Here is a 26,181-nt window from a genome sequence, read left to right on the forward strand (position 1 = left end):
AAATTATCTTATTTTTGACCAAACTCCAATCCTGGCACTGGCAACTGGCAAAGGTTCCGCACCCCTGCCCACCTCTCCCCATCAGATGTTTCTGGGATCAATAAGTTCACTAGATAGGTGGTCCTCACTTACTGTCATGATTCAGGGCTGCAGATAAGCAAACCTGCTCTGTAGCCCAGCTGCCTGCACTGGGGATGCAGCAGCACAGACACAGTGGGAAGCACCTCCAGCCCCCAGAAGGCAGGCACAGCAGAAGCAGCTTCTGGTGGCTCCAGGTGACGAATCCAAACTCCTTTTCTCCATCTCCCACCCCCTTACAGCAGGAATGAATTCTTGCCACTTAAAATGAGAGGCAGCAAGGAGGAACAGACTGTGAATTTTATTCAGGAGTCTTCAGACACAGCAGTGAAGCAAACACCCTGCTTCCCAAAACTGGGATCTGCTTGCTGCTGGCTGAAACATCACCAGGTACCAGCATGTTCATGGTACCCAGGCAGCACACCAGTCTCCTTCTCACACTGCTGGCACAGAGCTGCTTTGGGGGACAGGGAGGGAGGCACCAAGGAACGTGATACCCAGCACAGGGACACCTCCGAGCGATACGGGTGGCTTAGAAAAGGACGGTGGCTCTGCATTTGTCCCCAGGCCACAAGCCCACACCAGTTGCCTGCAACAGTGAAAGGGCAAGGGCTGGTCCTTTCCACAGCTGCCACCACCTCGGTCCGCATTTGCACCCAGGGTGCTCAGGAAGGGACCGCAGGCTGCAGTGGCTGATCGCTGATGTCCCCACCAGGGGCCACTGTGACATTAAGGAAAGCCAGACTGCCAGGCATAGGAGGGGGCTGTGGGCTCCCGCTCCTACAGCAGCTCAGGGGCTCCATGCAACATCTGCCCTCCTCCAGGGCTGGAAGCTCAGGCCTCCGAGGTGAGTTTGTAAAAAAAAAAAAATGGCTGCACGTGAAGAGTGAAGGGGGCTGGGGCGTCACTGTGGGAGAAAGGGCTGCCATACACTGCAGTACAAAAATAAAGATATAAACAAGAAATGAAAAGGCTGGAGTGGAGTGTTCAGATCACATCCTCAGATCTCTGGCTTGTAACAGCTAGAGAAGGAGAGAGAGAGAGAAACACAATCAGTGGTAGGAAAAAAAGCAACTGAGCATGGGAGAGTGAGAAACAGAAAAGGGGAAACGACAGAGGAAACACAAACAGAAGAAAAAGAAAATAAATGAGGGTGGGAAAACAGAACAGAAGGAAGAAAAAGTCCATGTGATTAACATACACTGAGTCTTAATACAACTCAGGTCCCACAGCCACAGACAAGTAGGCTTTCAAACAGAGGGAGAGAGAAATGTCAGCCAGCTAACAACTGCCCTCCATCAGGACCGGGTGGAGACTGACACTGAGCATCTCCAATTTAACAAGAGCCTCACAGTTCTGCAGTATGGAGAGGAATCCTCCTTCTAACACTTTCCATACCCAGCCCTCTGTGTGTCGCCCAGCCAGCCTTCCTAAGCAGGAGGCAGAGCAGAGAGGCTCATTTTGCACACAGCTGTGAGAGCATCTGCAGCAGGGACCAGCTGCTTCTGCTTTGCTTTTGCCACTTTTCCCACTGCATTCTCACCCTGGCAGAACCTGTGGGGGAAAAGCCCAGGGAAGGAAAAATAACAGGCTGCCTTCTGCAAACTGCCCGGGCTGGCAGGCAAAGGAGCTGTGGACGGAGTCTGGAGAAGCGATCTGGCATGCATGTCACGCAGACACGTGGCAAAATTCCACCCCTTCCCCAAACCACCCCGGCCTGCTTTGCATTCATTTCCACCCCTCTCCCAGCTGCACTCTCCTTTCTGCTGCCAGAGCCTCTGGTCCACAGCCATAGGATCTGCTTGGCAGGTAAAGGCACGCATAGGATCAGAATATGTAAAGCCACCTTAGGGATGAGTCAACCTCACACCTCCCTCCTTCCCCTCCCCAAGCTCTACAAACCAGGGCCATACCCACAAGAGGGAAGTGAGTCACTCATGCAGAGCTCAGGCTGGCAGGAGCTGGGAGTGCAGACAGGTAACATACCTGCAGAGGAGGAAAAGTGAGGAGCAGAGAGAGACAGGGCCCTGGGCAGAGACCACTCTGAGCCCTGAGGGACAAGGAGAGCAGAGGGAAGGATGCTGGAGGCTGGCGAGTGGGGCAATGTGGGAGGTAGATGGCAGTGCTGGGATGGACGCGGAAGGGAGCAGGAGGGAGGGTCCGCAGGAAGAGAGTTTAGCACAATCCCGAATAGATGGACGGTCTGCAAATAAAAATAAAACCGTAGATAAACCAAACAGTTTAAAATACAAAGCATGGTAACAGCTCTCCCCTATCAGCTTTATCTCCGGAGAGACTCCAACTCCTGGAGAGGACAGCCCCCACACCCCACACCTGTTCTAGTCCTTCCCTGCTGCTAGCTGTGAGCTCTCACCAGAAAGGTGGACGAGTCTATGCCTGGGGGGTTATTTTTATCATTTTCCTCAGGGATTTGCTGCACCTTTCTCCTCTGCTTCTGCTTCTGCCTCTGCCTCCTCCTCCACCTCCTGCTCTTCCTCCTCCAGGTCCTCCTCTGTGTTCTGTGGCCCAGCATGTGGGACAAAAGGAAGAAAGAGTGGAAATGCTTGCAAGATGAGCCATGGCAGTTCTTTCTGACACACAACGGAACAAAGCAATTGTCATAACACTGGAACAAAAAGGGACCTTTGCCCATGGCCAAGACAATTCCAGGTCAGGGAACAAGGAGGGTTGTTTTCCTCTGGAGTATCACATCAGGGTATCTAACCCACTTACAAGTGCTGTGACCCCACCGTCCAACAACTGCCATCAATTGCTAGTGTTCCTTCCTGAGTCCTGGGTGTCTACAGAACGTCATGCACTGCCACATGTTTCTGTCCTTCCCTCAAAAGGGGAGCAGGAGATATCTGCCCCTCAGGCTGAGACTCAAAAAGGAAAGAGAATGCTGCAAAACCTTCAGGGAAATAATACCCTTTAGGCAGTGATACACACAGAATGGGCATGAGGAGGCATGAGAGGGATGTTAGAGTAGCATGACAGGTGCCAGGGTGACTTGCTAAAGCCATTTGCCACACACAACCACGCACCTCCCCTCCAAAACACACACTCCTCCTTTTGGGCAACGGGTGTAATGCCACAGTGCTGAACACCAGGACAGGCCCCTGTATTTCGCCACTGAGGTGCCCCAATGTTGCAAGGGAGAGAGAAAAGAGAGAAGAAGCAAAGAGCAAAGGATCTCATAGGCAATGGGAGCAGGGTCATAGCAAAGTTAATCTCACCTTGGCTTTGTGGCTGGGCTCAGAGCCCAGGCCATTGGGGGAGTTGTACAACTCCTTGGAGACCACGCACAGGAATTCTGTCTGATCCTCATTCCCATAATTATAGGATGAGCCAATGTTCACAAGCTAGAAAAGATAAGAGCAAGAATCACAAGCACATATTCCTGGAAACACCCACTCCACCTGGGGAGCAAGGCAGAAAGCCCACCATGCAGCACTGAGTCCAATGCAGAATCCTGTTGGAAAGGCCTCATAAGTAAGCTGAGGAGACAACACAGAGAAACAGGAGAGAAGTCAGCCAGGATAAAAAACAGCCTGGCCTCACAAAGTATCCTCTGCACCTCTAGAAAGGGACAAGAAAGAGTCATTGATTGAGCATGATAAGTCAATCAATGACTTACCCAGTATTCTCAGAGAGGAAAGGAACCTTGCCTGGCAACTGTATGGTATCCACGATCTTTTCCCCAGAAGACAACCCCTTCTCCCCCTGCTCTGCCTTACCCATACCTGCTCAAAGCGCCATCCATCTGACATAGTGGAAACCATCTGAGTGAGCTCCTCTTCCTGGCACTGCAGCACACGGTAGACATGCTTAGGAGGCACCTGAGAGAAAAATTGCAGAGCACACTGACAACAGTCACATGCTAAAAGCTGTTCCCCTGCTGCAGAATGAAGTGGTAATACCCCTCCTTGACAGACCTGTCCTCTTCCCCATGTCCCAGGTGAAAGGGGAGTGGAAACCACAATCCAGCTCTCTCCTGTGCTGTCATTGGAGGCAAGAACAGTATCTCTTCTGAAGAGTAGGGACTGAGTTGAGTGCTGCCTGCATTGCCCCAGAAGATACTGCCCTCATTCCATGGGGAGTATGCACTTGTAAGTACAAAATAATTTTTGCAAATGCAGCAAATGCTGATGGGGTTTTGTAGCACAAAGTGGCTGTGCTGCTGGAGGCTTACAATCTGAGGCAGACAAGATGAAAAGTGAGATAGCAGACAATCCTCCCTCTAAGAACGATTTTCAAAGGTTGCTGGTCAAGACTGGGTGTGATTGTGCCACAGGATTGATTCCTTGTCTGCAGTTAACTCTTTCACAGCCATCTCTTCACCTATTTCCTCCAGGTTTCTCTACAGGTATTTCCATGCTGTTCATTGTGATTACACTCCCAGGACTCCCCACACCAGTCCTCCTCTCCATGACACCTTTGCTCCCCTCACAAACATTCCTCTATATTCACAAAGCAACTAGCTGCCTTCTTCCAAAAGCTAGAGGACCTCACTTAGGGGGGGCTACATCCAGCATTACCTTCTGGGATGCAAAGCAAGACTGCAACTTATTTATTGTAATTAAATTGGTGGTAGCTTGTCCCCTGCAAGATTTTGCTGCGTTGGGATTAGCACATAATCTCTAATTAGTTGCTTCCTTCCATTCCTTGCTGCTTCTCTCAAATCTTCTCTCCCTCTGAACTCATCTCTCTCCTTTTTTACAGCCCTGCTTTCCCCACTCTACTCTATCATGCCATACCTGTGTTACTGTGTAGTCCTTCTCCTCCATTCGATCCTTGATTATTCGGATCAAAGGACCAATGTTATAGAACTCAGCTTCTTCAAGGATCCCTGAGAAAGACAGACAGAAGGACCACAAAGACAGAAAGTTAGCAGCCCATCTTTCTTTTTCGACTTGAAAAAGATCAATTCTGAGCTTCACAAGGTCCATAGGGAGAAATTATATTACTGCCTTACTTTTTAACAGGCTTGAAACTCTTTCTGCAGAGAATTGAAACTTGTCTCTCTGCATCTTATTTCTAATGCTCACCCCAACTTCCTTACGGTGTCTGCTACTACAGAAACAGGCACTGCCAGTGAAGGCTTGTGCTGAGGACTGCCAATACCTGGCCAAGGAGAACAACTGTAGGCTCCAGTCTCTCTCAATGACCATTTGTTTGACCTTGCTCAGACTCTCTTAATAAGGCAGAAAACCAAAACATGCAGTTCTGACAAGTAGCCAAAAGACCCTAGAAAAGCCTAACTTACCTCCTAGGCCACTTGGAGTTGCAGCCCCATAAGACTTTATATGATCTTTGGCTCTCTTCCCTGTGCTTCAAATTAAAACAGGTAAACAGAAATGGTTTTGGTTTTTTTCTCTATGGTGCATCCATCACCTCTCCTGAGACTCACCTGTTTGCTAACAGGCCTTCAGGAAAAGGGAGGTGGTTCCCAGAGAGTCAGTGAGGGAAAGGTGGCTGGAGACCAACACTCACATGTTCCCAGGACAGTAAAAAGAAAATAGATGGGGAGACTGATCCTTCGTACCTGACACACTCAGACCTCTTCTGTGTCTCTCATTCAGCAGTGAATTGTCTAATGGGTTAGACTTATGCCAGCCCAAATGTTTGCAGGATAAAAAAAGGCAATGTAAATGAACTGGGCTCCTGTTTATGTTTCAGATTTGATATTAAAACCTGCAGATGAACTCTCTCTGACCCGAGGATTACAAAAAATGTAAAGTAGGAAACACCTCAAAATTGTGCCTATTACAATCCTGTACCATTAGTTGCGTATATTTTTGGAATTATAACTGGTAAGACTATTCTGAAGAAAAGTTTCCTTGCTTTAGGTAAAAATGTGTAAGAAAGGCAAGAAGACAAATGACCATGCAGAAACTGTGCTTGGCAAGGGCTGGAAGCACAACCTGTATTTGGAATCAGCTCCTTATTACACCCTAGCATCCAAAAAATAACAAGGCACTGTGAACTGCTGACTGGTAACACTGTGATGTCACCAAGTCATCCTATTAGACCCACTGTCAACCTCAGATGAGGGATTGGTTTGTCTGACTTGCTCCACTGGAATTTCTGCAGTCCACAACCATGAGAGCACAAGCAGCATACAGTGTATATCACTGATTAATGATGGTCTTTATTGCAGTCAGTAGAAGAGATGAACTTGGTTTTGTTTGGTCTACTGGGCTTTCATTCCTAATTAGAAACAGACATTAATAGAAAACTCAGTCATAGAGCCTGGTTAAAAGTAGATCAGGAACCAGTAAAAAGTGGTTTATTAAGGCTCTGAGATCTTACCTACTTCTGTCTTGGTGACATCTCTGCTAGACAGCTGTGCTGCCACAACACCTGCAATGATGCCTTCCTCACCACTCCAAACCCCTTTAGCAAAGGAGACATTGTCATGCTTTGCAGGGATAGCTCTCTGAAATTCCCCCACATCAATATCCAAAACAAGAGACAACTAGGCTGACCACAAGTCTTATTTTTCCTGAATATGGTAAGTGGGATTTTTCTGAGTTCCACAACTCACCCTCTTCAGCCATATCTTTATCCAGGACCAGCTTTCCATGACGGAGGAAATTCAGAATCGGTCCAAAGTAAGTGGGGTCCCGATCTATTAGGTATGCACCAGTTTCATCCTAGCAACAGATATAGATCACAAGGAGAAAAAACCCAAGGAAAACTGTAGCCAACTGTAAAATACCGTAGAATAAAAGAAAATACAAACCTAAGCAAAAATTTCCACTATTTCTAAGATTCTTTGGAAACCATGGGTCCCTGAGAGTCCCTAGCCAAGTCAATCCAGCTTGGATTTTAACTCCTGTATTGATCTGCTCAGCGTGCCCACCTCAGCATGAATCAATCCAGCTGAAAAAGCCAAAAAAATAGGCCTCAGTCTCTTTGTGTAACTGTGAATTCCGGCCTGGTGCAAGAGAGCAAAAACTGCCTTACAGGAACAAGGCTGAGTCAGGCAGACACAGCTGGGAAGGAGACCCAGGATGTGGTGTGACAAAGAGGAAGGAGAGCAGGAGCAGAGGGGAGATGGCCTCTCTTTTCCCCAGCTCGGGTAGGCAGGTGACAGGCTACAACAAGGTGGAATCTGGCATGGGGAAATCCTTCCCGGGAGAGGAGGGACAAAGAGCAGGCATTTCTCACTCAGTTGCTCCTGCAGCTGCCGGGATCTGGCTCCATCCCGGCACCCCTCCAGCCCTCCCCATGCTCGGTGGGGCACGGTGCAGGAGGCAACCCAGCTGCCTTACCCGGTCCGACTGCAGCTCCTCGCCCTGGCACAAGCGACACAGGAAAGATTTCTGCTCCCGACACAGAGTCTGCCTGGTGGTGAGGAAGACGGTGCCCCCTACATTGAGCCTCACCCACTTGGCCTGGGTGCCAGCGGGTGGCGGAATGTCCCAGGTGCAGCGTAGCCCCACGGCGCCCTGCATCTCCTCCCTGCCCTCCATCCTCATCCTCACCCCCACCTCCCCCACGGCGTGCAGGGACTGCCGCAGGTGCTGCCTGTCGGAGAATGCCGGGATCTGTAGTTTATCTGCCTCTCCCTTCGCAGCAGCCGTGTTTCCTGGGGACCAGGATCTTCCCTGTGACTACCAAGGGAGTCCTGAGAGGAGGAAGTTTGCTCGGCGCTGGAGAATATCACTGCGGCTATTGCGGTGGGCAAAGCCACAGCTCCACAGCGCTGACACTCGCTTGGCTTTTCCCCTGTTCCCGTTTTCACAGACCATGGGCCGGTCAGCACTCCGGTGGTGCAGGGTGTTATGCAAAAATCGTCGGCATTTATTTCCTTGGACATCCTCTCTGGCTCATTAAAAGGTTCTGGGAACTGTAGTTTCGCAGGGACATGCACAAAAGGGTGATGGGAACTGTAGTTTTCCCAGCTCGCTGTTCCTGCAACGAGGATGCTGTAACGAAGGGCACTGCACATGACGCCAGCCCTGCGGCCGGTACTCTGCCTGCTTCCAGTCCTTGGTCTTGTCAGCAAGCTTCCTCGGAGACAGGAAGCGCAACCTGCTTCCTGGCAGTCGGCAGATTAAGCCCCTCAGGGTTATACTTCACAGCATTCCCTTCAGGACATCCATTACCCCAGGCTCACCGCTCAGTGCCGCATCACTTGCCATACTTTCTTGCAGAAAAATATGCAGACAGTTGCCTTCTTGCTAATATATATAGGGACAGTTCTGGGAACTGTATTTTGGATCTGCATGAAGTACTGGCAGAGGGTAGGAAAAATTTTTCTTCCAGCTCTGAGGAGTTGCTGATTCAGCAAACTCCCCCCCTGTGCTGCTCTACCAGCGCAAACCCCCCACGTCCTTCCCCTGGGCTCCTGCCATCCCTGTTTGTGTCTAGGCAAGAGAAAGCTCAGACTCTAACTCAGCTCTGTGTGGAGTTTTACCTCTGCCCCAGGCATGTATCACCCGCTGAGACTGATGTGCCAATCCCGTGTTATGGAATCTAGCCCTGCCTCTGCCACCCGCTCCTGCCAGGCCGAGCCTGGTGCTCAGCAGTTCATGCCCCAGGGGACTCTGTTCAAACACACTCCTTGGCACAGAAACAATCTGAACAAGCTCTCTCCAAGAGCTCTGTTTTTCCCACTCCCACCTAAGCACAGCTGTGCATGCCAGCAGCTCAAGCACATTAAGAATGGAAAGGAAAGGCTGGTGTTTCACCCCATTGTGGCTTAAAACCTTCCTCCCCCTAAGCAACTTCCTGGCTCTTCCTTGACAGGGCAATGCAGCACTGCAGAGACACACAACACTTTCTTTTTCTTGCATTTAGATCTCAGTGCCTTTGGACATGGGGGATTATTGAGTGAAGAGGCTGGGTAAAGATAAACATTATGTTTTACTCTTACATTCCTTTTCTTCTTGTCCTTCCTTCTTTTACTTGCAAATCACTCCCTTTTTATCACTACAGAAGAAGGTAGCATCGCCCTTCCCCCAAATCACCCAGGATTTCCTTCACAAAGATGGCATGTGTACTTTGCTCCTTCTGTGGAGGAGTGCCAAGGGGAGGAGAGGAAGAGAGGGTAACAAGGAAGAGGTTTCAAGATCACTGACCTTCAACTAATTTAAGTACAGGAACAATTCAGCTGCTCCAGGGTGTAAATTCAAATAATATTGAACCAGCACTAGAGTGATGATTAACAGAGCATGAAAAATTATTTTTGTCTACCTATATGGAGCAAGCTCTGGCCAAAATTACTGCCCAACCCTGGGACCAGTCTCCACTGAGCAGTAACATGCATCAAAGATGCTCAGACTAACACTGACCCGGGCTGAAGCGTCACAGTGCAACGCAGCTTGGGGCTGTCAGACTGCTGTCCTCCTTATTCTGGCTCTGAGTCAAACCACAGCAAATTGGAGACCTCTGCCCTGCACTCTGCTGTGTGAGAACTACAGGACCCTGTCTATGCTGGTTGCAGCTCCAGCACAGAACTGGGGTGAGGATTATGGCTCCCCAATATGAATGCAGCAGTTGGATGGCAGCCTATAGCCCCTTATCTCCCCCTCCAAGAAATCTGCACTGCCTTCAATTTTTTCCCTTCTTTTACCAAGGGTTCACCCTCTTTCTCCTTTTTAAGGTCCATCTTTTGTTCTCAGCACCTTCTTTTCCAACCTCCCCCATGACAATGCTGCTCATAAGTCCAGGATGATCTATATTCAAGGCATACTTCCTTCCATCAATACCAGTCTCCACTAGTGGCTGGAACCTCAAGTCTTGCTCACCCCAGGGCCATGGGGTGAAAAGTTAATTGCTAAATCTAAAGAGGTATATTGTGAGTAAGGAAAGATGTCAAGGAACACCACTTCTAACATCAGAACCTTTTTTTCTGCAATATACAGAAAAAAAAATAATTGAAAATGCACCAGGCCAGAGATTTCTCCACAGTATGTGAAAATCCTCTTTAGGAAGAAGCCAGTGTGGGGTGAGTTACCAACTGAAATGTTCTGATGAGTTGGTGGCATGGGCTAAATACAGACTTGATTGCACACTATCACTAGATGTAGTTCTGAGATGCAATTAAGTCACCCTTGTTCAGGTTCCCTAAAATCAAGAAATAGGACACAGGAAAGGTAAGTTTAAACAATCTGTGGTGTTTGGTCAAAAGTTGGACTTAATGATATCAGTTCTTTCCCAACCTTAAGGTTTTATGATTCTATGACTTGTTCCTGCTGCCTTTATGACAACTGAATATAAAACACAGGCACAGAAACAGAGGGAGAGCAAGCAAGAACTTACACAGGGCTGTGTGATCTGTAAGACTGTAGAACCTTGCAGAGTCCCCAGAGAAATCATGGGGACCATTGCTCAGACAGACTGGGAGCAGGAAAAATGTGACAGCCACTGGATACTGAACAAGAGCTGAGGAGAACAGAGCAGGAGGTAAACTGAGAGTCTTGGTTCAGCAGTCAGGCCTGCAATGCAATCCTGCAGAAGGCTACACATACTGCAGTGGCCTACAGCTTGGTACATGGCATATGATGCATCGCTGGCATTGTAGAGCTGCTCTTATGAAACTGCTGTGCTGTGGAACAGCAGTGGGAGCAGGGATCACCATGTGTTGGCACAGAGTGTCACCACTCTGACAGGCTGTGAACACATTTTGGGGATTACATGGCCGGAGGCACTGGAGAAGAAACCAGGGAAAACTAGTTGGGATGTCCATGTAGGATCAGTGCCACTCTCTTTTCTGCAGGAAGTGGAGAGGAGAAGACAAGTGATGCTCTGACATTTTGCCGGTAAGCCAACAGGGAATCGGGCAAATAAAATTCTCTACACTGAACTTGGGGGTGGACGCAGTTGAATAATAGAGTCCAGCCTGACTGCCAGCTGAGCCAGGCATACTGAAGCATGAAGAGAAGGGCTCCATGGCATACAGGCAAGCTAATCTTCCTCCAGCTCCTTGTGCTGCATGAGGTCTGTGAGCAACATACCTGCATTCAAAGCAGTGTGCAAAGCCTGTGTGTGGATGTGCATCACACAGCACCTTTGCTGAAGACTGCTGGGAGAGGGAGACAGAATGGTTGTGTAGCACCTGGCTGTAAGCTGGGACCAGGAGAGATGGGAGAAATATGAAATGTCCCTGCAGGCAACACCAATTACCATGGCTCATGCAGTGCTCAGGCCAGTGGTGCTGGTAGAAGGGCTGCTTTAGAATTTGGAAAAATTTGCAGAGGGACAAAGTTTGCTGGGAAATGAAGCATGAAATAGTGCAGCCTGACTGCTAGGGAGCAGGATGGAAGGAAGAGGAAGAGAGATGACAAAGAAGACAAGTGAAGAACAGGGGACCATGGGATTACTTTTGACTAGACCAGACTGCACAGAATCCAAACCTCCTTCAGGACAAAAGTATTCCAGATAGTAAAATATACCAATAAACCAATAAAGAGTTTACATGCTGGCCTGGGAGTCTCAAATTTATATAGAGAGGTGTAAAAACTTTAGTCTCAAGTTAGCCACAGGTCAGTGAGACCTTCCTCCTACATCAGGGCTGTTGTTTAGGCTACCTTTTTGGCTACCATGAGCCCTATTTCACCAAATATATGCTATTACCAATTCCCTGTGGCAAATTTTCCACAGGAAAGTCATGAACATTAGTGATTTGCATTATATCTACTTCTCCCCAGCTTTTGGTTCCTATAGGAAACCCACCCACTGAGTCAGGGACATAAAGATCTGCAGAACATTTATAGTCCTACTGTAAGTCCCCTCAGCTGTTCCATATGTCCAGTAGCATCTGTTATAGCTCAAAATAGGTTTTTCAAGTCTCCAGGATTTGAAAACATTGTCTCAGTCTTCACAACCTTCTCAGTGCTTTGCCTGCATCACCAGAAGGGAACTCAACTAAAAGGAGGAGGAACATCAGAAGACACTCTTGGATAGATTTTTGATACATGATATAAGAGGGAATACCTCAGAAAAACAAAGTATCTTGCTGTGGGAAACAAGATCTCAGTTTCTCCTCTGTGGAGAAATCAAGGCAAAGTTAAGCATCTGGGAAAAGATGTGCCAAAAGCTGGGAAGAATCACTGAGATTTTGTAGCAGAAAATTCAGCCCAAGAACGGCAGTTGAGTACTGCCAAGCTTGGCATAAATACCAGAGAGGGGGAAAGGCCCTGCTAGATGTCATCAAGCCACAGGGGTGAAATGTAGAGCAAGGGCAGAGGGAAGTTTTCCGTGGAATTTGCAATCTCCAGGTGGATGGCTGGGCTGTGCCACATGCCTCCCTGCAACACACAGGACAGAGAAAAGCATCTCAGTCTCAAGAGGAAGCAGAGAGACTCCCCACTGGCCCCCAGGATTCATGGGCCAGTAGCAAAAAAGGAACAGTGCTTAAGATGCATCAAAAAATATTCTGTAAGGACACACAAGATCCAGCTCCCTGCATCTATTGCAAATAAGTCTGAAACAATATGTCAATTTTCCTAATAACTAAATTTTCTCGGAGAAACAGAGCAGGCACTCATCTGGCCACATAATCACAAAATCCACCTCTCTGTGTTGTTGTTGTGACAAGGGTCACTTGTTTCAGACCCCTGTGCACTCAGTATACTCAGCACTTGCTGCAATGCCAGCCCTAAGTCCTCCAAGAGCTGGGTTGTCAGTCTGGATGCAAACAGGGAAATTGCAGGCTGTCAGTCACTGGGTGGTCTGACCCTCTGTGTGAGGGGGGAGGACAGAGGAAGAAATAAACTGGACAGTGAAACTCCAGGTGCCCAGAAAGTGAGCAGTAACAGAAGTTCCATGCATGCAAGCCAAGGCCAAGAAGAAGCAGCCAAAAGAGGTAAGAGGAAATGCAAAGAATAAACACTCAGCAATAGGGAAGAATCCAGTCCTTACAGTCAAAACTATGACAATAAGCATCCACTGCATTCCCTAGAAAGTCCAACTCCATTATCCATAGATGTTTACGGGTACCTGTTGTTGCAAGCCCAAGAGAAGAAACAGTCACATTAACTTTTAAGTTACCAGTAGGCCAAAAGAGATGCAGGCTTTTTTTTTTTTTTTTTTTTTTTTTTTTTTGTGGGATGTGTCTGTGGGGTTTTTTGTTTAGTTTAGGGCATTTTTTGTAGAGGAGAAAATCCCAGAGAGAACAAATTCTTGAACATCATCAGGGATACCTGGTGTACTTTCAGCTTTCAGACATAAAAGAAAAAGGTCTTGGGGAAAAATAGGCATCAGTGTGGGCTACTCCTCTGAAGGTCTCAGTTCTGCTAAGTTTGTAGGGGAAGGTTACATGGCAAGAATGAAAATACCCATGCAGTCCATTTTCCCCTATGTAAGCCGACATCCAGTGTCTCAAGAACAGAACTGTAGCCTACAACTTTAAGGCAAAAAAGCAAACAGACTAGGACTGAAAGTAGGAAAATGGTGCAGAGACCCAAGAGAGAGGCACGCCATTGTCCTTCCTGGGACAAATGGAGCTTGTTGAGGTTAAGAGGTGGTTCTACTCACAGAGAGAAGGAAATATCTCATTTGAATCTCACTGTGGACAAAGTGATTCCCTAAAAACAGAACTCCTGAAAAGTATTCACCTAAGCAACACTCAGGTAAGTTCCATTCAGCAGAAAGACCTTGAAACATGTTTATTTACATTGTTTAAATCTCATCATCTTTTCTTTTTCTCAAGGGGGATTTTGGACAATGGGGCTAAAAGGCTGGCTAAGTACACATTAGAGTCCAAGTACAAGAAGAAATACAAATCAAGTCTCTAGTCTAAGTGCCAACCTGAATGCTGTATTTGCTCCTTTAACAGCCATCTCTTTCCACCAAGTTTTGCACTCAAAGTGGCCATACCATGCATGGATGGGACAGAAGCAGAGAGCAGGATTATGAGGCACAGTTATATAAGTATGACTATCTCGTGAATGAGCATGACTGAATGTTTTGAGTCAGGAGCTTGGCTCAACTCAATTAATTCCCCATGTTGGCAGCAGCACTTTCTGCCATCCATCTGATACAGTGAAATGGTCACACAATCACAGAATGGCTGAGGTGGGAAGTGACCTTGGGAGGACATCTGTTCCACCCTATCTTCTCAAGCAGGGTCACCTAGAGCAGGCTGCCCAGAACTGCTGTCATCTTCATCCTCCTAAGCAGCAGGGTAAGGAGAAAGTGCTGAAGCACGTGTGCGCATGATTGTTATCCAATGTCTTCATCTCAAGACACTTAATCAGGAAAGCTAAACCCATCTTTTCCAAATCCTGTTTCAAGGCTAGCTACATGCACAGCTGGGAAACAACACAGCTTATTACACTGTTTTCCCCTTTCCCTCAGAAATAATATTTTCAGGCTGTGCCCGCATATACCATTCCACCCAGGCCCCGTCGTACACTGCGACATCTGGCTTGCCGCAGAGGTAGGCCCCCAGAGCCACGTGGCAGGCAGTGACCCCAGAGCCACATGTGGCTACCAATGGCTTCAAGAGGTCCACCTTCTTCTCCTGGAACAGAGCGCGGATCTGCTCAGGGGTCTTCTCTAAGCCAGACTCTGTGAGGAAATCGGTGAAGGGGATGCTCGTTGACCCAGGGACATGACCAGGCTCAATTCCTAAAGAAAAAACAATACAGTCAGCAATTAACCTCTATTGTCTGGGACAAGTCTATTGCAAAGCCTCTTCTGTTTCACTGAGAGGAATATTTATTGCTTAGAGTATTTTGTTATAACGAGAACATTTATTTTTGTTATACTTTGCTTTACTAGATAACTGATTACTCAGGAAGGATGGCTCTATGTGTAACCTTCATGGGCACAACCCTGTCAAGTTCCATTCTTTCCCCTAGTTCCCTCCACATCTTTCTCCCCATCAGAGCAACGCACACTGATGAAACAGCTCCTCAGGCCATTCTGAGGGGAAGAGTAGCATCAGTACTTGAAGAGACCAATGAGAATCTTTGGGGTGTATCGAAAGCTATGTTCCTCACCCTAGCCCCTCATGATGACAAAAAAAATACATGGCTTCCCTTCTGCTGAATTTTCAAAGAGTAGCACTTGTGAGTCAAAAGGGAAGGAGGACAGGTGGACACACTGCCTGAAGTCCCACCCCATAAAAGACAGCCACTATTCCTAGCATTTCCTCTACAGGAGTCAAAGTGATGGGCACCTTAAATGAAACCCCTCTTTATAATGCCACTGTCTCAGAAGGCACATTACCATCTCGGGGCTCTGGCTCTACCCCCCGGAACCGTCCTGCAGCACGGGCATCCACTAGTTGGAACTGATGGGAATCCAAGTTATCTAAGACGTCCTCATACGTTTTCACCAGGGACTTGTCCAAGGAAGCATGGAACTCAGATGGAGCTACCTGGGTTTTCCCAGAGGTAAGTGCATTCCCCTCTCGCTGCCAGTTCTTCAGGCCACCATCCAGAAGGGAGACAGCTTCATGTCCAAAGACCCGGAACATCCACCATACCCGAGGTGCTGAGAAGAGACCTTGGTCGCTGCCATCATACACCACAACATGGGAATCATTCCCCACACCCAGCTTCCCCACATACTCGGCAAAGTCATTAGCCTTGGGCAGCATGTGATCGTAAGGCGAGGTTCGGTCACTGCACTGGTCAATGTCAAAGAAAACCGCACCAGGGATGTGGCGCTCCTCAAACTCCCGCTTCGGATCACGCTTCATCTTCGGTAAATACCAGGATGCATCCACGATTCTCAAGGCCAGGCCAGCTTGCTGGGACTTGATGGCATCTGAAAGCCATTTTGCAGATACCAGAGCTCGGTAAAGGAGTTGTTGCGACATCGCTCCCGAGTCCTGGCTGAGATTAGTCAATTTCTGGATTCTGCCTGACTCCACCTGACTGCAGAAGGTAGAGAGTCACAAATTAGAGACTAGTTTTTCAAAAAGCAACTGGACAAAGATGCATTTTGGGACCCGTGTCTGCATTGAGGTGCTGGCTCAGCCTACAATGAGGGGCTTGAAATGCTCCAGCCCTGAAAGTATTTTCCCAGAGCTCATCCCGAACAATGCCCCGAGCGGGACAGCCATGGCAGTCGTGCCCTGAGCCCGGCCCCACGCAGCTCCTCTGACCCCATCCAGGGACCCCAGCCAGCACCGACAGCAGCCAGAGCGGAGCGGGGCAGCCCCAAGGAACAAGTGCTCGGCGTCAGGCACGGCCCCGCGCCTCTGCCCGCCCCGGAGCACACCTGCAGCCGGGGCCTTACCGGGGCCCCGCCGCGAGCCCCCCCGGCTCGGCGGGGCCGCGATTGCCGCCGCTTCGCCCCGTACCTCTGTTCCGGGCCTCACTGCCCGCCAGCCACGGCCGCCGCCGGAGGGCGGGAGCGCTCCCAGCGGGCCGGTCCCGGCAGTGCGGCCGCCTCCGTGCCGCCCCTCGGGCCGCGCCTCTCGCCGCCATTTCGTGTGTCGGGCCGTGTCGGGCTCTGTGTGTGAGGGGAGCGCGGCCCGGCGCGGCGCCCCCGGCGGTGCCCCGAGATGGCGCGGCAGAGCCTCAGCCGGGCGCTGGTCACGGCCTCCTGGCTGGCGGAGGCGGTGCGGGCCGGGCGGGTGGGCGCCGGCCTGCGGGTCCTGGACGCCTCCTGGTACCCCCCCAAGGAGCGAAACGCCCGGCAGGAGTTCAAGGAGAGGCACATCCCCGGGGCGTCCTTCTTCGACATCGAGGAGTGCCGGGACAAGTCCTCCCCCTACGACTTCATGCTGCCCAGCGAGTCCCACTTCGCCGACTACGTAGGGGGGCTGGGGGTCAGCAATGACACCCACGTGGTGGTGTACGACGGGGACGAGGTGGGCACCTTCTACGCGCCCCGCGCCTGGTGGATGTTCCGGGCCTTTGGGCACAAGGAGGTCTCTGTGCTGAACGGTGGCTTCAAGAATTGGGTGAAGGAGGGGCACCCCGTTACGGCAGAGGTCACCCAGCCCACCCCGGCTGTCTTTAAGGCCAGGCTGAACAGGGCCCTGGTGAAGACTTTTGAGGAGATGGTACAGAATGTGTCGTCCCTAAACTTCCAGGTGGTGGATTCCCGCCCGGAGGGCCGGTTTCGGGGAACAGAGCTGGATCAAGGTAATGGAGGTGGGACTGGCACCTGCCCCAGAATGGGAGAATGTCAATACTAGACTGAGAGTAACAGCCCCTGACAGCCATCAAACAGGTTTTCCTAATGCACAGGCATGCCTCAGCCCAACTCATTGATTACCTTAAGGGATCCACAGTTGCACGTTCAGACCCCAGTGCCATCACAGAATGCTTTTGTTGCAGTTGGCTATAAAGCTGCAGGAGGAAATACCAGAAAAGGGCTGCAGTCATTTAGTTCCAGCATCTCCCATCCCACACCCTGCAGAAGTTTATCAAAATGCAAACATGGGAGGTGCGAGCTCCCAGGGGTTTGTTCAGGGTCCTATCTAAAACCAGCAGACACATAAAAACTATCACTATTCATACAGGCACCTCTCACCATAATGAGTGCACAAGCAAAAGCCAAGGTTTTAGGTAATACAGTAACCCAAGGGACATTCTCCTTATCAGTCTGAGTTCCAGCAAATAGAGAATTTGCTTGAGCTGATCTTTGTTCTTTGCTTATGTAAGAAAAGTCTGAAGCCTTTAGCGAATGTATGGGGTGTCAGCCTCTCTCTTTTAGGTGCTCCAAGTTACAGGAACAAAAACTGATTTTGTTACCTTGGTGAAACGCTGGACACCCAAGCAGCAGGGCTGGGAGAAGTCCTGTGCAGTGGGGACAGCAGGTACAGCAGTGTGCCTGGAATGAAATTGAAGTTGGTTAAAGGAACCCCTTGCTGTGTAATTTAAGCCTTGGTGTATCCCAGAATAACCTCCCTTCTGAAAAGGTATAAAGGAAACTTTCCTGACTGACCATTCAGGAGGCACTCTGGCAATCACACTCCCAGCACCAGAGATTTTAACTGCTGGGACCAAAGCCCCCTCTCAGCAGGCAGTTCCACTGAACTGATGGGTGCCCCACTTGACTACCTACACCCCCTGCACTCACACTCCGACCAGGTTTTCTTACCGTCTCGAATCTGGGTTTTCCTTAGCAGAGCCTCAAAAGTCTGGTTCCTTAAAGCAATTTATTAACAGTACAATAACACAGAAACAGCTTGAGCTCGTGCCTCCAAGCAGGGACCTAAACAAAGGAAGCACTGAACTTTTATACCCTCCCAATCTCTGTGTGACAAAGTCCTGGCTCTTTCTGCTGAGTCCTTGGCTCCTGCTGTGTGTCTCTGTCTGGTCACCTGGCTGTGCCACAGGTCCTGTGCCCTCTGTTATGCCAAGGTCAGCACCAGCTCCTGGCCTCCTGCCTGGGGCTCTCATGGCCCAGAGCCCAACCTGCAGCTGACAGTGGAGCTGCACACTTGAGCTACCAGCACTGAATGTGTTCTTCAACAAGGGAATCACAGAAATGGTTGGAAAAGAAAGAGTTTTTAGAAGAAAGCACAGCTGTTGGGTCTAAGCAGAGCCCACCCTGCTGGTATGTGCAGAGGGTTTCTGTGGTCCCCAGGCTGTGCTGTCCTGCTGCCCCACAGGTTGTCATTCTGTCCTGGCTGTTCACATGTGTGTGTGTTGCTGTACAGCCAGCTAGTGTGACATGTCCTGAAGTACATTCCTGCATCCAGACTTCAGGAGCATTTGGCTGTAAATGACTGTACATGTGGGTGGCCTAGGTGTCTACAGGGAGCCCTTCAACACATTTGACCTGCAGAAAGACAATGTGGAACATGGGAGAGGTAATGGGAGTGATGGAGGAGACTGTGGCTGGGGAAAGTTAGGCTTATCACTCATTCTATTTCTTCTCCTACAACAGCCCATCAAAGTGAAGGTTGAATTTTAACCTCAAGATGTGACTAAAATGCTCCTTGCTTCTTGCTGGGAGCTGGTAGATTTTGCATTCTTTCCCAAGGTGAGAGTTGTCACCAGATGACAAATACCGCAGACCCAACAACATCTTCAAAACAGATTTTTCCTTTGAAATGAGTCAGCATGGAACAGCTTATTTGTGGTGGTCCAGTTTTGCCTCCCACAGCAGATCCAGCAGGATAAGCACTCCAGCTGCAGCTGCTCATTCCACAGGAGCTTGACAGCTCTCTGAACCAGGCTAGCCAGTAGCAGCACATCAGCCAGCAGTGGGTAAAAGACAGTGCTTACACCTAAAAGAGCAATTTGAAATCAATGCTGATTAATTGGAGGGGTCATCCAATTAGGGAGGACACAATTTAGAGAAGACTAATGGTCTTCAGGTTAAGGAACTTGCTGCCTTCTCAGGTGATTTCAGTTTAATTATTGCTTCAGTTCTTGACTTCCTAATTAAGTCAATTAATCTCTCCTGTTCTGTGAACTTCATCTCTAGAAGAGGCTAATTGCAGCTGACTCTTTTGCCTCTTTAGTTTTTCAGTTCTTTGTGGTAAGAATTAGTTGAACCTGTTTTACTTTTATCCTTGCTGGGATTTAGACATCTGTACTGGTTAAGATAAGCCATAACATAGTATTAATTTTTATTTGGTGGGAGAGGTTCACCAAAGTTGCCAGAGTGGAAAAAAGTGGACATCGGACATCTCGGCCATGTCTCATAGGTCTTAAATGCAGGTATTGCTTTGGATGAAAAGCTTGGATGTTCATGCAGAGTGTGCAGCAGAAGCCTGGCAGATGTGCAGCCCTGACCTATCCACTGAGTAGTTGGAGGTGTCCCTGCACAGTGCTCTGTTTCTGCAGGAACTAGCTGTCCAGGGCTGATGATAAAAATAATTACATGATGGTTGCCAGTGCTGATCCTCTCTGGCTGTTGGGCGCTGAAAACTGATGAACAAGAATTATAGTTAACCAAATGCATACAGAAAAGTCGTGAATTTTTGAATTCTTTTGCAGACATCTGAGAAAAGAGGCCAAAGTTTCCAGGCTCTATCATCTAAAAAAAGAGAGCAATAATGAGTTTACAGGTATTTTTCTTCTCATTCTCAGCCCTGAAGTAGATCTTGTCTCCCTTCTGCATATAGAACTCTTCAGATTTTGCCTATTTTCCCAGCTCTCCATCCTGCCCCAAACATAAAGCTTTTTCTAATCTTGAATGTTTAGTGGGAATGAGAATGAAATGTACATTTTTCTTTCCTCTCTCCTCCAAGATGATTCTGCAGCTGGGAGTGGACTGGCTTTGCTTTGATCATGTAATAATACTTGGGGCACAGGAATGGAGAGTGAGAGACTTTATCAAAGTCTGTTTCAACCCACAGGAACCTACGAGGACTTTCAGGGAGCTGGCCAGGACCAAGCTTAAAGTGTTTCTTACGATGTGTTCACGGTAGGTTAGACAAGATCAGTAATTGTCTCTTCTAAGACATACCATTTGAATGGAAGAGAGAGATAAACAAGGAGACAACAGAGGAGGAGGCATTTGGAAAGGAACTATCTGCAGCCAGCACACTCCAAAGCCACAGGGAGTTAAATATGGGCTGAGCGAATCTTTTGTCTTTTTGACATTAAGAAATTCCATCTGGAGCTTTCATCGCAAAGGGAAGGCTAGAGAGGAGGGGCTATGGTCTTAGATAAATAGCCAACAATAAAAACAATATGTAAGCAGAGAATCTAACAGATGTGGAAAAGGGGATTAAGTGGTGAAGAAGATAACATATTACAAGTTATAAATTGTGAGGAGGGATTGCCAGACACCAAGCTGAGTGAGACTTGGCAAAAGGAATTAAATAACAAAATCTTCTGGAACAGAGTGAACAAAAGAGAACAAGGAGAGAAAGAATAAATAAGGTTGCCGTGCAGTTAGCAGGGGTTCCAGGTGGAAGATTATTTGTGTGTGGTCTCATCGTTATACTAAGCCCTGAGTCTGTGCTACCATGTTTTCTTCTCTTCTAAAGATAATTCTGCAGAGCAGGGAGAGGGCTAACTGAAAGGTATTCCCATGCTCAGATCAGTAAGGCAGATGACCTCGATCTTAAATATGTTTCAAAAATCAGTCATGTGACATTGGAACTTCATGAGGAGAGAATTTGATACATTTATTCAAAGCATGGTTCTATGGGACAGAAACAATTGCAAACTTCATATTTAGAATAGTTATACAGCACAACCTAGGCAGCTGCTGGTCTTCTAACATGGACAGACTGGGAAGCTTTCAAGAAACTCGTCAAGAAAAAATATTTTAAACAAAGGCAAAATTGAGTAAAATATGTTGGTAGACTTGCACTTCACCCAAGGGCTTTATTTCCTTGCTAACAGAATTGGTTGGCCAGATAAGAGGAACGGAAACATTCATCTCTGGAAGTAATGTCTGATCTTTTCTTCCAGCCATTGGAAGCACCTACGAGGTAGAGTTGTGCCACTTTATTAATGCTTTGGGCATAACATTAGAGGGGCATTTATTAGGTCAACATGAGGAGAGGGCAAATAGCACAAGTATTGTTAGATTTTAAAGACTGACTGAAAAGGAGATAAGTGTACTGAAAGAAGATCTGTGGCTGGAAGTTGCCAGCATGGTCCCATCATTAAGCTTATGTGTTTTGTTTTGTATTTTCCGAATCACTGAGGCTTTGAAAATAGGGAGTTGTTACTGAAATGTGCTGTGGCACAGCCATAGGAAGGTCTAAATGATCACATGGGGGAGTATTATGTGAAGTGCCTCCTGCAGATGTATGAGTGACAGGAAGTATAACACTACAGAAAGCAACTTTAAATGCTTAGTAGCCCAAAACACTGAACTGCTTGTGTTTTTCCTACAAGCCAATAACCCACATTTGGAAGCAATAGAAGAGGGTAAGACTCAGATGAATTAGTTGGGTGCAGGAACATCACATGTGATTTAACCTTGGCAACTCCTGTCTGCCAACTGTGACAGTAGGAAATGCCACTTCTTTGTCCAGAAGCCTGCTGGACACCTAGAGCTGTTTCTAGGGTGGCCAAGACAGAGCAAAGTATATCTAATTGGCTCTTACTGGGTTTAGGCTAAGGATATGAGGTTGTTGGGAGTGCTGAGGGCTTGTCATGAGTCTGTTGGAGCAATAGCAGAAGGGCAGAAAAACTATTTTGGCCATAGGGCAATGCTAGCTCAAGGATAAATGATGTATGGACTGACTGTGATGATCTGGACACTAGCAAATAATGTTCCTCCTCACATGAGCCAGGAGGTGCTTTAGTGGGAAGTTTCATGACAAGAATCCAAACTGTTTCTGAGATGGATGCTTTTTTGAAAGGCAGCTTATAAAATGATTGCTGAGGTAGCTGGGGCTCGGGCTCTGTAGTCCTAGGGTTCCTTCCTGGAGTTTCTGATGGTGACTGCGTGAATCTGGTGTGGAGTGTCCTCTGTTTCATATGGGACAGGAGCAAATGTATCCTCTGCCCTGTTCAGATTCCAGGTGCATCCAGTCTTGCCTTCCAGTCCTATGTTTCTCTGCTCTTGACCTAGCAGAGAGAGATTATAAAGCTTCCTCAGCCACTTGAGAGCACTTCTTAGGCAGTCCAAGTGATTGTGGTTGTGCAGTTTCAGCTCTTTTTCTCAGCTGAACACCCACATATGTGCATAAATGCAGTTTCTACAGAATTCCCCATCTTTCACCCACAGAGTGAAACACTGATCTCTGACTCCAGCAGACTGTTGAATCCCTGGAGCAATAAAGTCTCCCTATAGATCAAAATCGAAACTGCTCTAAAATGAGCGGTTTTTTTCAGATCTGCTCAGCTCCTACCTGAAGAGTTGTGTAAGGGGGGTGAATTCTCAGTCTCCAGTAAGAGAGGGGTACAAACCTATTTTAAGGTATGTGAACAGTCTAGAGAAGTGATAATGATCATGGTGCCTGGGACACCTAGAAAGTGAATCGATGGCCCAGCAAGCCTCTTTGAGCAAGAGTTCCCTTTTAGTTCATCCTCTGGGACTTCCTTATCTCAGTACCTTTCCCAGTGCCCTAGGATGGCTCACAGATTTTTCTGTATTGTGATCACCAGTACTGCAGCAGAGCCTTGCAGAAATCCTTTGCTGAAAGCATCCTTTTCCATTTACTCTGTGGGAAAGTGGTAGCCTAACCCAGGCATGTAAGAGGCTTCAATAAGCAGCTTTGCAGTTTGAGAACTATATACAAGGTTTGCTCAGTTTTTGCTTCATTTTTTATTTCCTCTCTGTCATACAGATACTGTGTTGATGAGTGAGTTTTGCAGTTCTGTGTACTGAAGTGATAAGCTGTTGTCTTCTGGAACTGGAAAAAATGTGGTGAAACCATCAGTCCAAAACACTGCCTCTTTCATTTTTTCTTTTCCTTTTTAAATGTTAGTCCCTGCAGAAGTCAGCAGTTTTTCTCCCAACTTCTCTCAGTAATGCTAAACATTTCTGAAGGATGCATGAGGTGACTCCTAGACAACTGTGCTGTATTTTTAATGCCCCCGGGGAGGATTAATCAAGAGACAAAGAGGGTCCATCTGGAACAGGAAGAGAACTTGTGAAGCTGACTCAGGGCAGCTTTGATTGTCTTTAGGCTCTGTCTTTGTTCAGCAGATCAAGAATTCATTTCAATTCCGTGCCAAAGCCATTTTCCCCTTATATCTCACTATGTCATGTTACCACTCTGCATAGTGATGAAACTGCAGTGTCATTATGTATGATGTCAGCCTCTGTCTAGGTATACTTTAATCATTTGACTGTAACAAAGTCAAATGATTAAACTGCCCCAATCACTCCCATCTCCCAAGACCAGTTATCCCAATGGTTTGGGCAAGCAGAAAGCTGCCAGTGAAACAGGTAACTATTCATGTGATTTTTTTTTTGGATCTGTCTCATTAGAAGTTCAAACCTAGCAAGGAAACATTCCCTGAAACACATTTTCAGTGTAATATATAATGGTTTTGGCTCCAGTGAAGCTTGATCCAAAGCCTCTCAAAATGATTGGAAAAGCTTCCATTATTAAGCCTTAAGAGTCTGAATTTCAAGGGTGTGATGCCAACCTTGTCCATCGTATTATTATATCTGCAACTCTCTAAAGACCTTCTTTTGACGTGCAGTTTTGAACTTGCCTGAAGTGGTCAGATACACCAGCAGAAAAACAGAACCTGTGCTGATTTCATCCATGGAGTAGATAAGAAGTGATACAAAATTTAAATTTTGACTTCTCTGACCTCATTGTTCCAGGATGGCTGCCTCAGAAGTGATGTGGCTTTACTTTAAGGTTGCTTTATGATTTCTTATTTATTTTTCTGAAATATGACTTTAAGGTGATGCAGAAATAAAGTGAACAGATAACCACTTTCACAAATTCCACATACTGTCGACATTTCCTGCTTCTGAAAACTACAGTGTGTCACTATACACTGATGACATATCTGGGGAAGGCTGGAAATGCATTGCTTTATTCCTCTTATCACAGGTGCCCTAATGCCTTTGTTAAGGCATTTTCTGTGGAAGTTCTTTGATTCCTGTCGTGTCTAGGGCTTCTTCAGATTTCTGCATCTCATTGCTTTCAGTGAGGAAATAGTTTGCTTAATATTGAAGTTTTGACTTCAACGAAGTTGAATAATATTTGTCCTCTTCTTTTTAGCCTAATACCACTTTGCATCTTCACAATCAAGGACAAATGATGGAACCAAATTAGTCTTTTGGAGGGAGGAGACTGTCTGCAGTGCTGTCTCTAATGTCTCTTGTGGGTGTCTTTCATCACCTATGTTAATGTGTCCTTGCTCACGTTTCATTTTCTGATTCACTCTTGCAGGGTTGGAATCTGGCCACATCCCTGGTGCTGTGAACATACCCTTCCACTCATTCCTATCAGAAACTGGGCATGAGAAAAGTATTGAGGAGATCCAGGAAATATTCCGTGAGAAGAAAGTGGATCTCTCGAAGCCGCTGACGGCCACCTGCCGCAAGGGCGTCACGGCGTGCCAGATTGCCCTGGCAGCCTTCCTGTGTGGCAAGCGCGACGTGGCCGTGTACGACGGCTCCTGGTCCGAGTGGTTCCATCGAGCCCCTCCGCACTACAAAGTCTCCGAGTTGAAGCGCCGCAAGGCCTAGAGGGAGGGCTGGGTCTGGGCTAACACGGTCTAGCAGCTGTCTCCAGCCCAGAGTGAAGCAAAAGGGAGGAGGTAGAAATAAAGAAAAAAAACAGTTTATTTAGATTTTTCCAATTTTTTTTAAGAATTATCGTTAGGTTTCTATTGAACTTTTGATTTTTGACAATTAATAAAATCTTAGATGATGCATCTGTGAGTATTTCTAATTCTCTACTGTTACCTATGACCTGCTTGTGTTCGGTGGGAAAAGCAGCTCTGCAGCATGAAAGAGAATTACACTCTGTGCCTGAAGACCTGCAGAAATTCCAGTGGCCTGGTGAAAGATCAGGAGCAGAATGAATGCAAAGTGCTAAAATACAGCACTGGGTATTGAACAAGGGAGGGCCAAACTGTGGTTCTGTCATTGACTCTATGGAAGACTTCTTGCCAGCTCACCATCTTCCCATTTGGAATGTGGAAAATGGGGGTACCTCCCATATGGCAACTGGACTCAACCCGCAGGCGGGTGTGCTGCTTCCCTGGGGTTAGGGACATAAAAAAGAAATGTATGGTATCAACTGATATGGCCCGCTGATTAGTACCCTCTACTGCTGTTCCAGGTAGGCAGCAGCAAGGTCCCAGTAAGAAGGCTGAGGTCAGAGAGCTCATGTTCAGCTTTAGCATTTGGAGATGCTAAAAGATCCATTTCTACTGAAATACAGTCTTGTTGATTATCATGACTATGTTAGGAAAGTCTCCATGAAATCCTTTATGTGTGATGAGAACTTTTGGGCACAGGTACTTCATAAAACATGAGCCTTTTACTCTGCTCCTTGTGTGTTTTTCTATCAGCAAGGATGACCCTTCTCTACACTCTGTGAAACTCCATGTTTCCCATGGAGCTGGAGCCCACAGCTCATAGAGGGAGGGAGCATTGTTCCCTAGCAACCATCTCTATTCCTCAGTCTTCATCCCACCTCCATACCTGGACTTGAGCAGGACCTGCCTGCTTCTACAAACCACCAGTCACCACACCAGGATCATGGACCAGGTGAGAGAGGTGGTTATGGAAGAGGCTTTGCCTCTTAGTTAATCATAGATACTTGGGATTTTTTTATTCAGTTAAAAA

At 47.5% G+C, this 26,181-nt stretch overlaps 3 protein-coding genes across 10 annotated transcripts in view; 1 reads left to right on the plus strand and 2 right to left on the minus strand.

Annotated features, from left to right (window-relative positions):
• The window catches only part of KCTD17 (potassium channel tetramerization domain containing 17), a 40,158-nt gene extending 26,624 nt beyond the window's left edge, over nucleotides 1–13,534 (minus strand). For 2 of the 7 annotated variants that reach the window (XM_050983135.1, XM_050983148.1), the window contains exons 1-6: nucleotides 7,575–13,534; nucleotides 7,356–7,428; nucleotides 6,626–6,734; nucleotides 4,836–4,927; nucleotides 3,822–3,917; nucleotides 3,315–3,440 (exon numbers count right to left, since the gene is read on the minus strand). In XM_050983135.1, coding sequence (XP_050839092.1) covers nucleotides 3,315–3,440; nucleotides 3,822–3,917; nucleotides 4,836–4,927; nucleotides 6,626–6,734; nucleotides 7,356–7,428; nucleotides 7,575–8,035 — 957 coding nt within the window. In that variant the 5' untranslated portion in view covers nucleotides 8,036–13,534. The other 5 variants (XM_050983118.1, XM_050983128.1, XM_050983123.1 and 2 more) reach the window with 5 other exon arrangements.
• A 137-nt stretch (nucleotides 13,535–13,671) lies between these two features.
• Nucleotides 13,672–18,214, minus strand: MPST (mercaptopyruvate sulfurtransferase). Of its 2 annotated transcripts, XM_009086461.4 has the most exons (5): nucleotides 18,097–18,214; nucleotides 17,748–17,826; nucleotides 17,269–17,342; nucleotides 15,265–15,917; nucleotides 13,672–14,661 (listed from the first exon to the last, which is right to left on the minus strand). In XM_009086461.4, exons 3-5 carry the CDS (start codon nucleotides 17,307–17,309, stop codon nucleotides 14,363–14,365), a joined length of 993 nt encoding a protein of 330 aa, XP_009084709.1. In that variant the 5' UTR covers nucleotides 17,310–17,342; nucleotides 17,748–17,826; nucleotides 18,097–18,214; the 3' UTR covers nucleotides 13,672–14,362. The 2 variants fall into 2 exon arrangements, with proteins under 2 accessions (XP_009084709.1, XP_009084711.1); XM_009086463.4 differs by lacking the exons at nucleotides 17,269–17,342; nucleotides 17,748–17,826; nucleotides 18,097–18,214 and adding an exon at nucleotides 16,346–16,488.
• On the plus strand, nucleotides 16,494–25,262 carry LOC103813227 (thiosulfate sulfurtransferase). Its single transcript, XM_009086464.4, has 2 exons — nucleotides 16,494–17,135; nucleotides 24,776–25,262. Exons 1-2 carry the CDS (start codon nucleotides 16,550–16,552, stop codon nucleotides 25,072–25,074), a joined length of 885 nt encoding a protein of 294 aa, XP_009084712.3. The 5' UTR covers nucleotides 16,494–16,549; the 3' UTR covers nucleotides 25,075–25,262.
• The last annotated feature ends 919 nt before the right edge of the window (nucleotides 25,263–26,181 follow it).

This window comes from Serinus canaria, chromosome 1A, assembly GCF_022539315.1.
Source record: "Serinus canaria isolate serCan28SL12 chromosome 1A, serCan2020, whole genome shotgun sequence".
Classification (NCBI taxonomy): Eukaryota; Metazoa; Chordata; class Aves; order Passeriformes; family Fringillidae; genus Serinus; species Serinus canaria.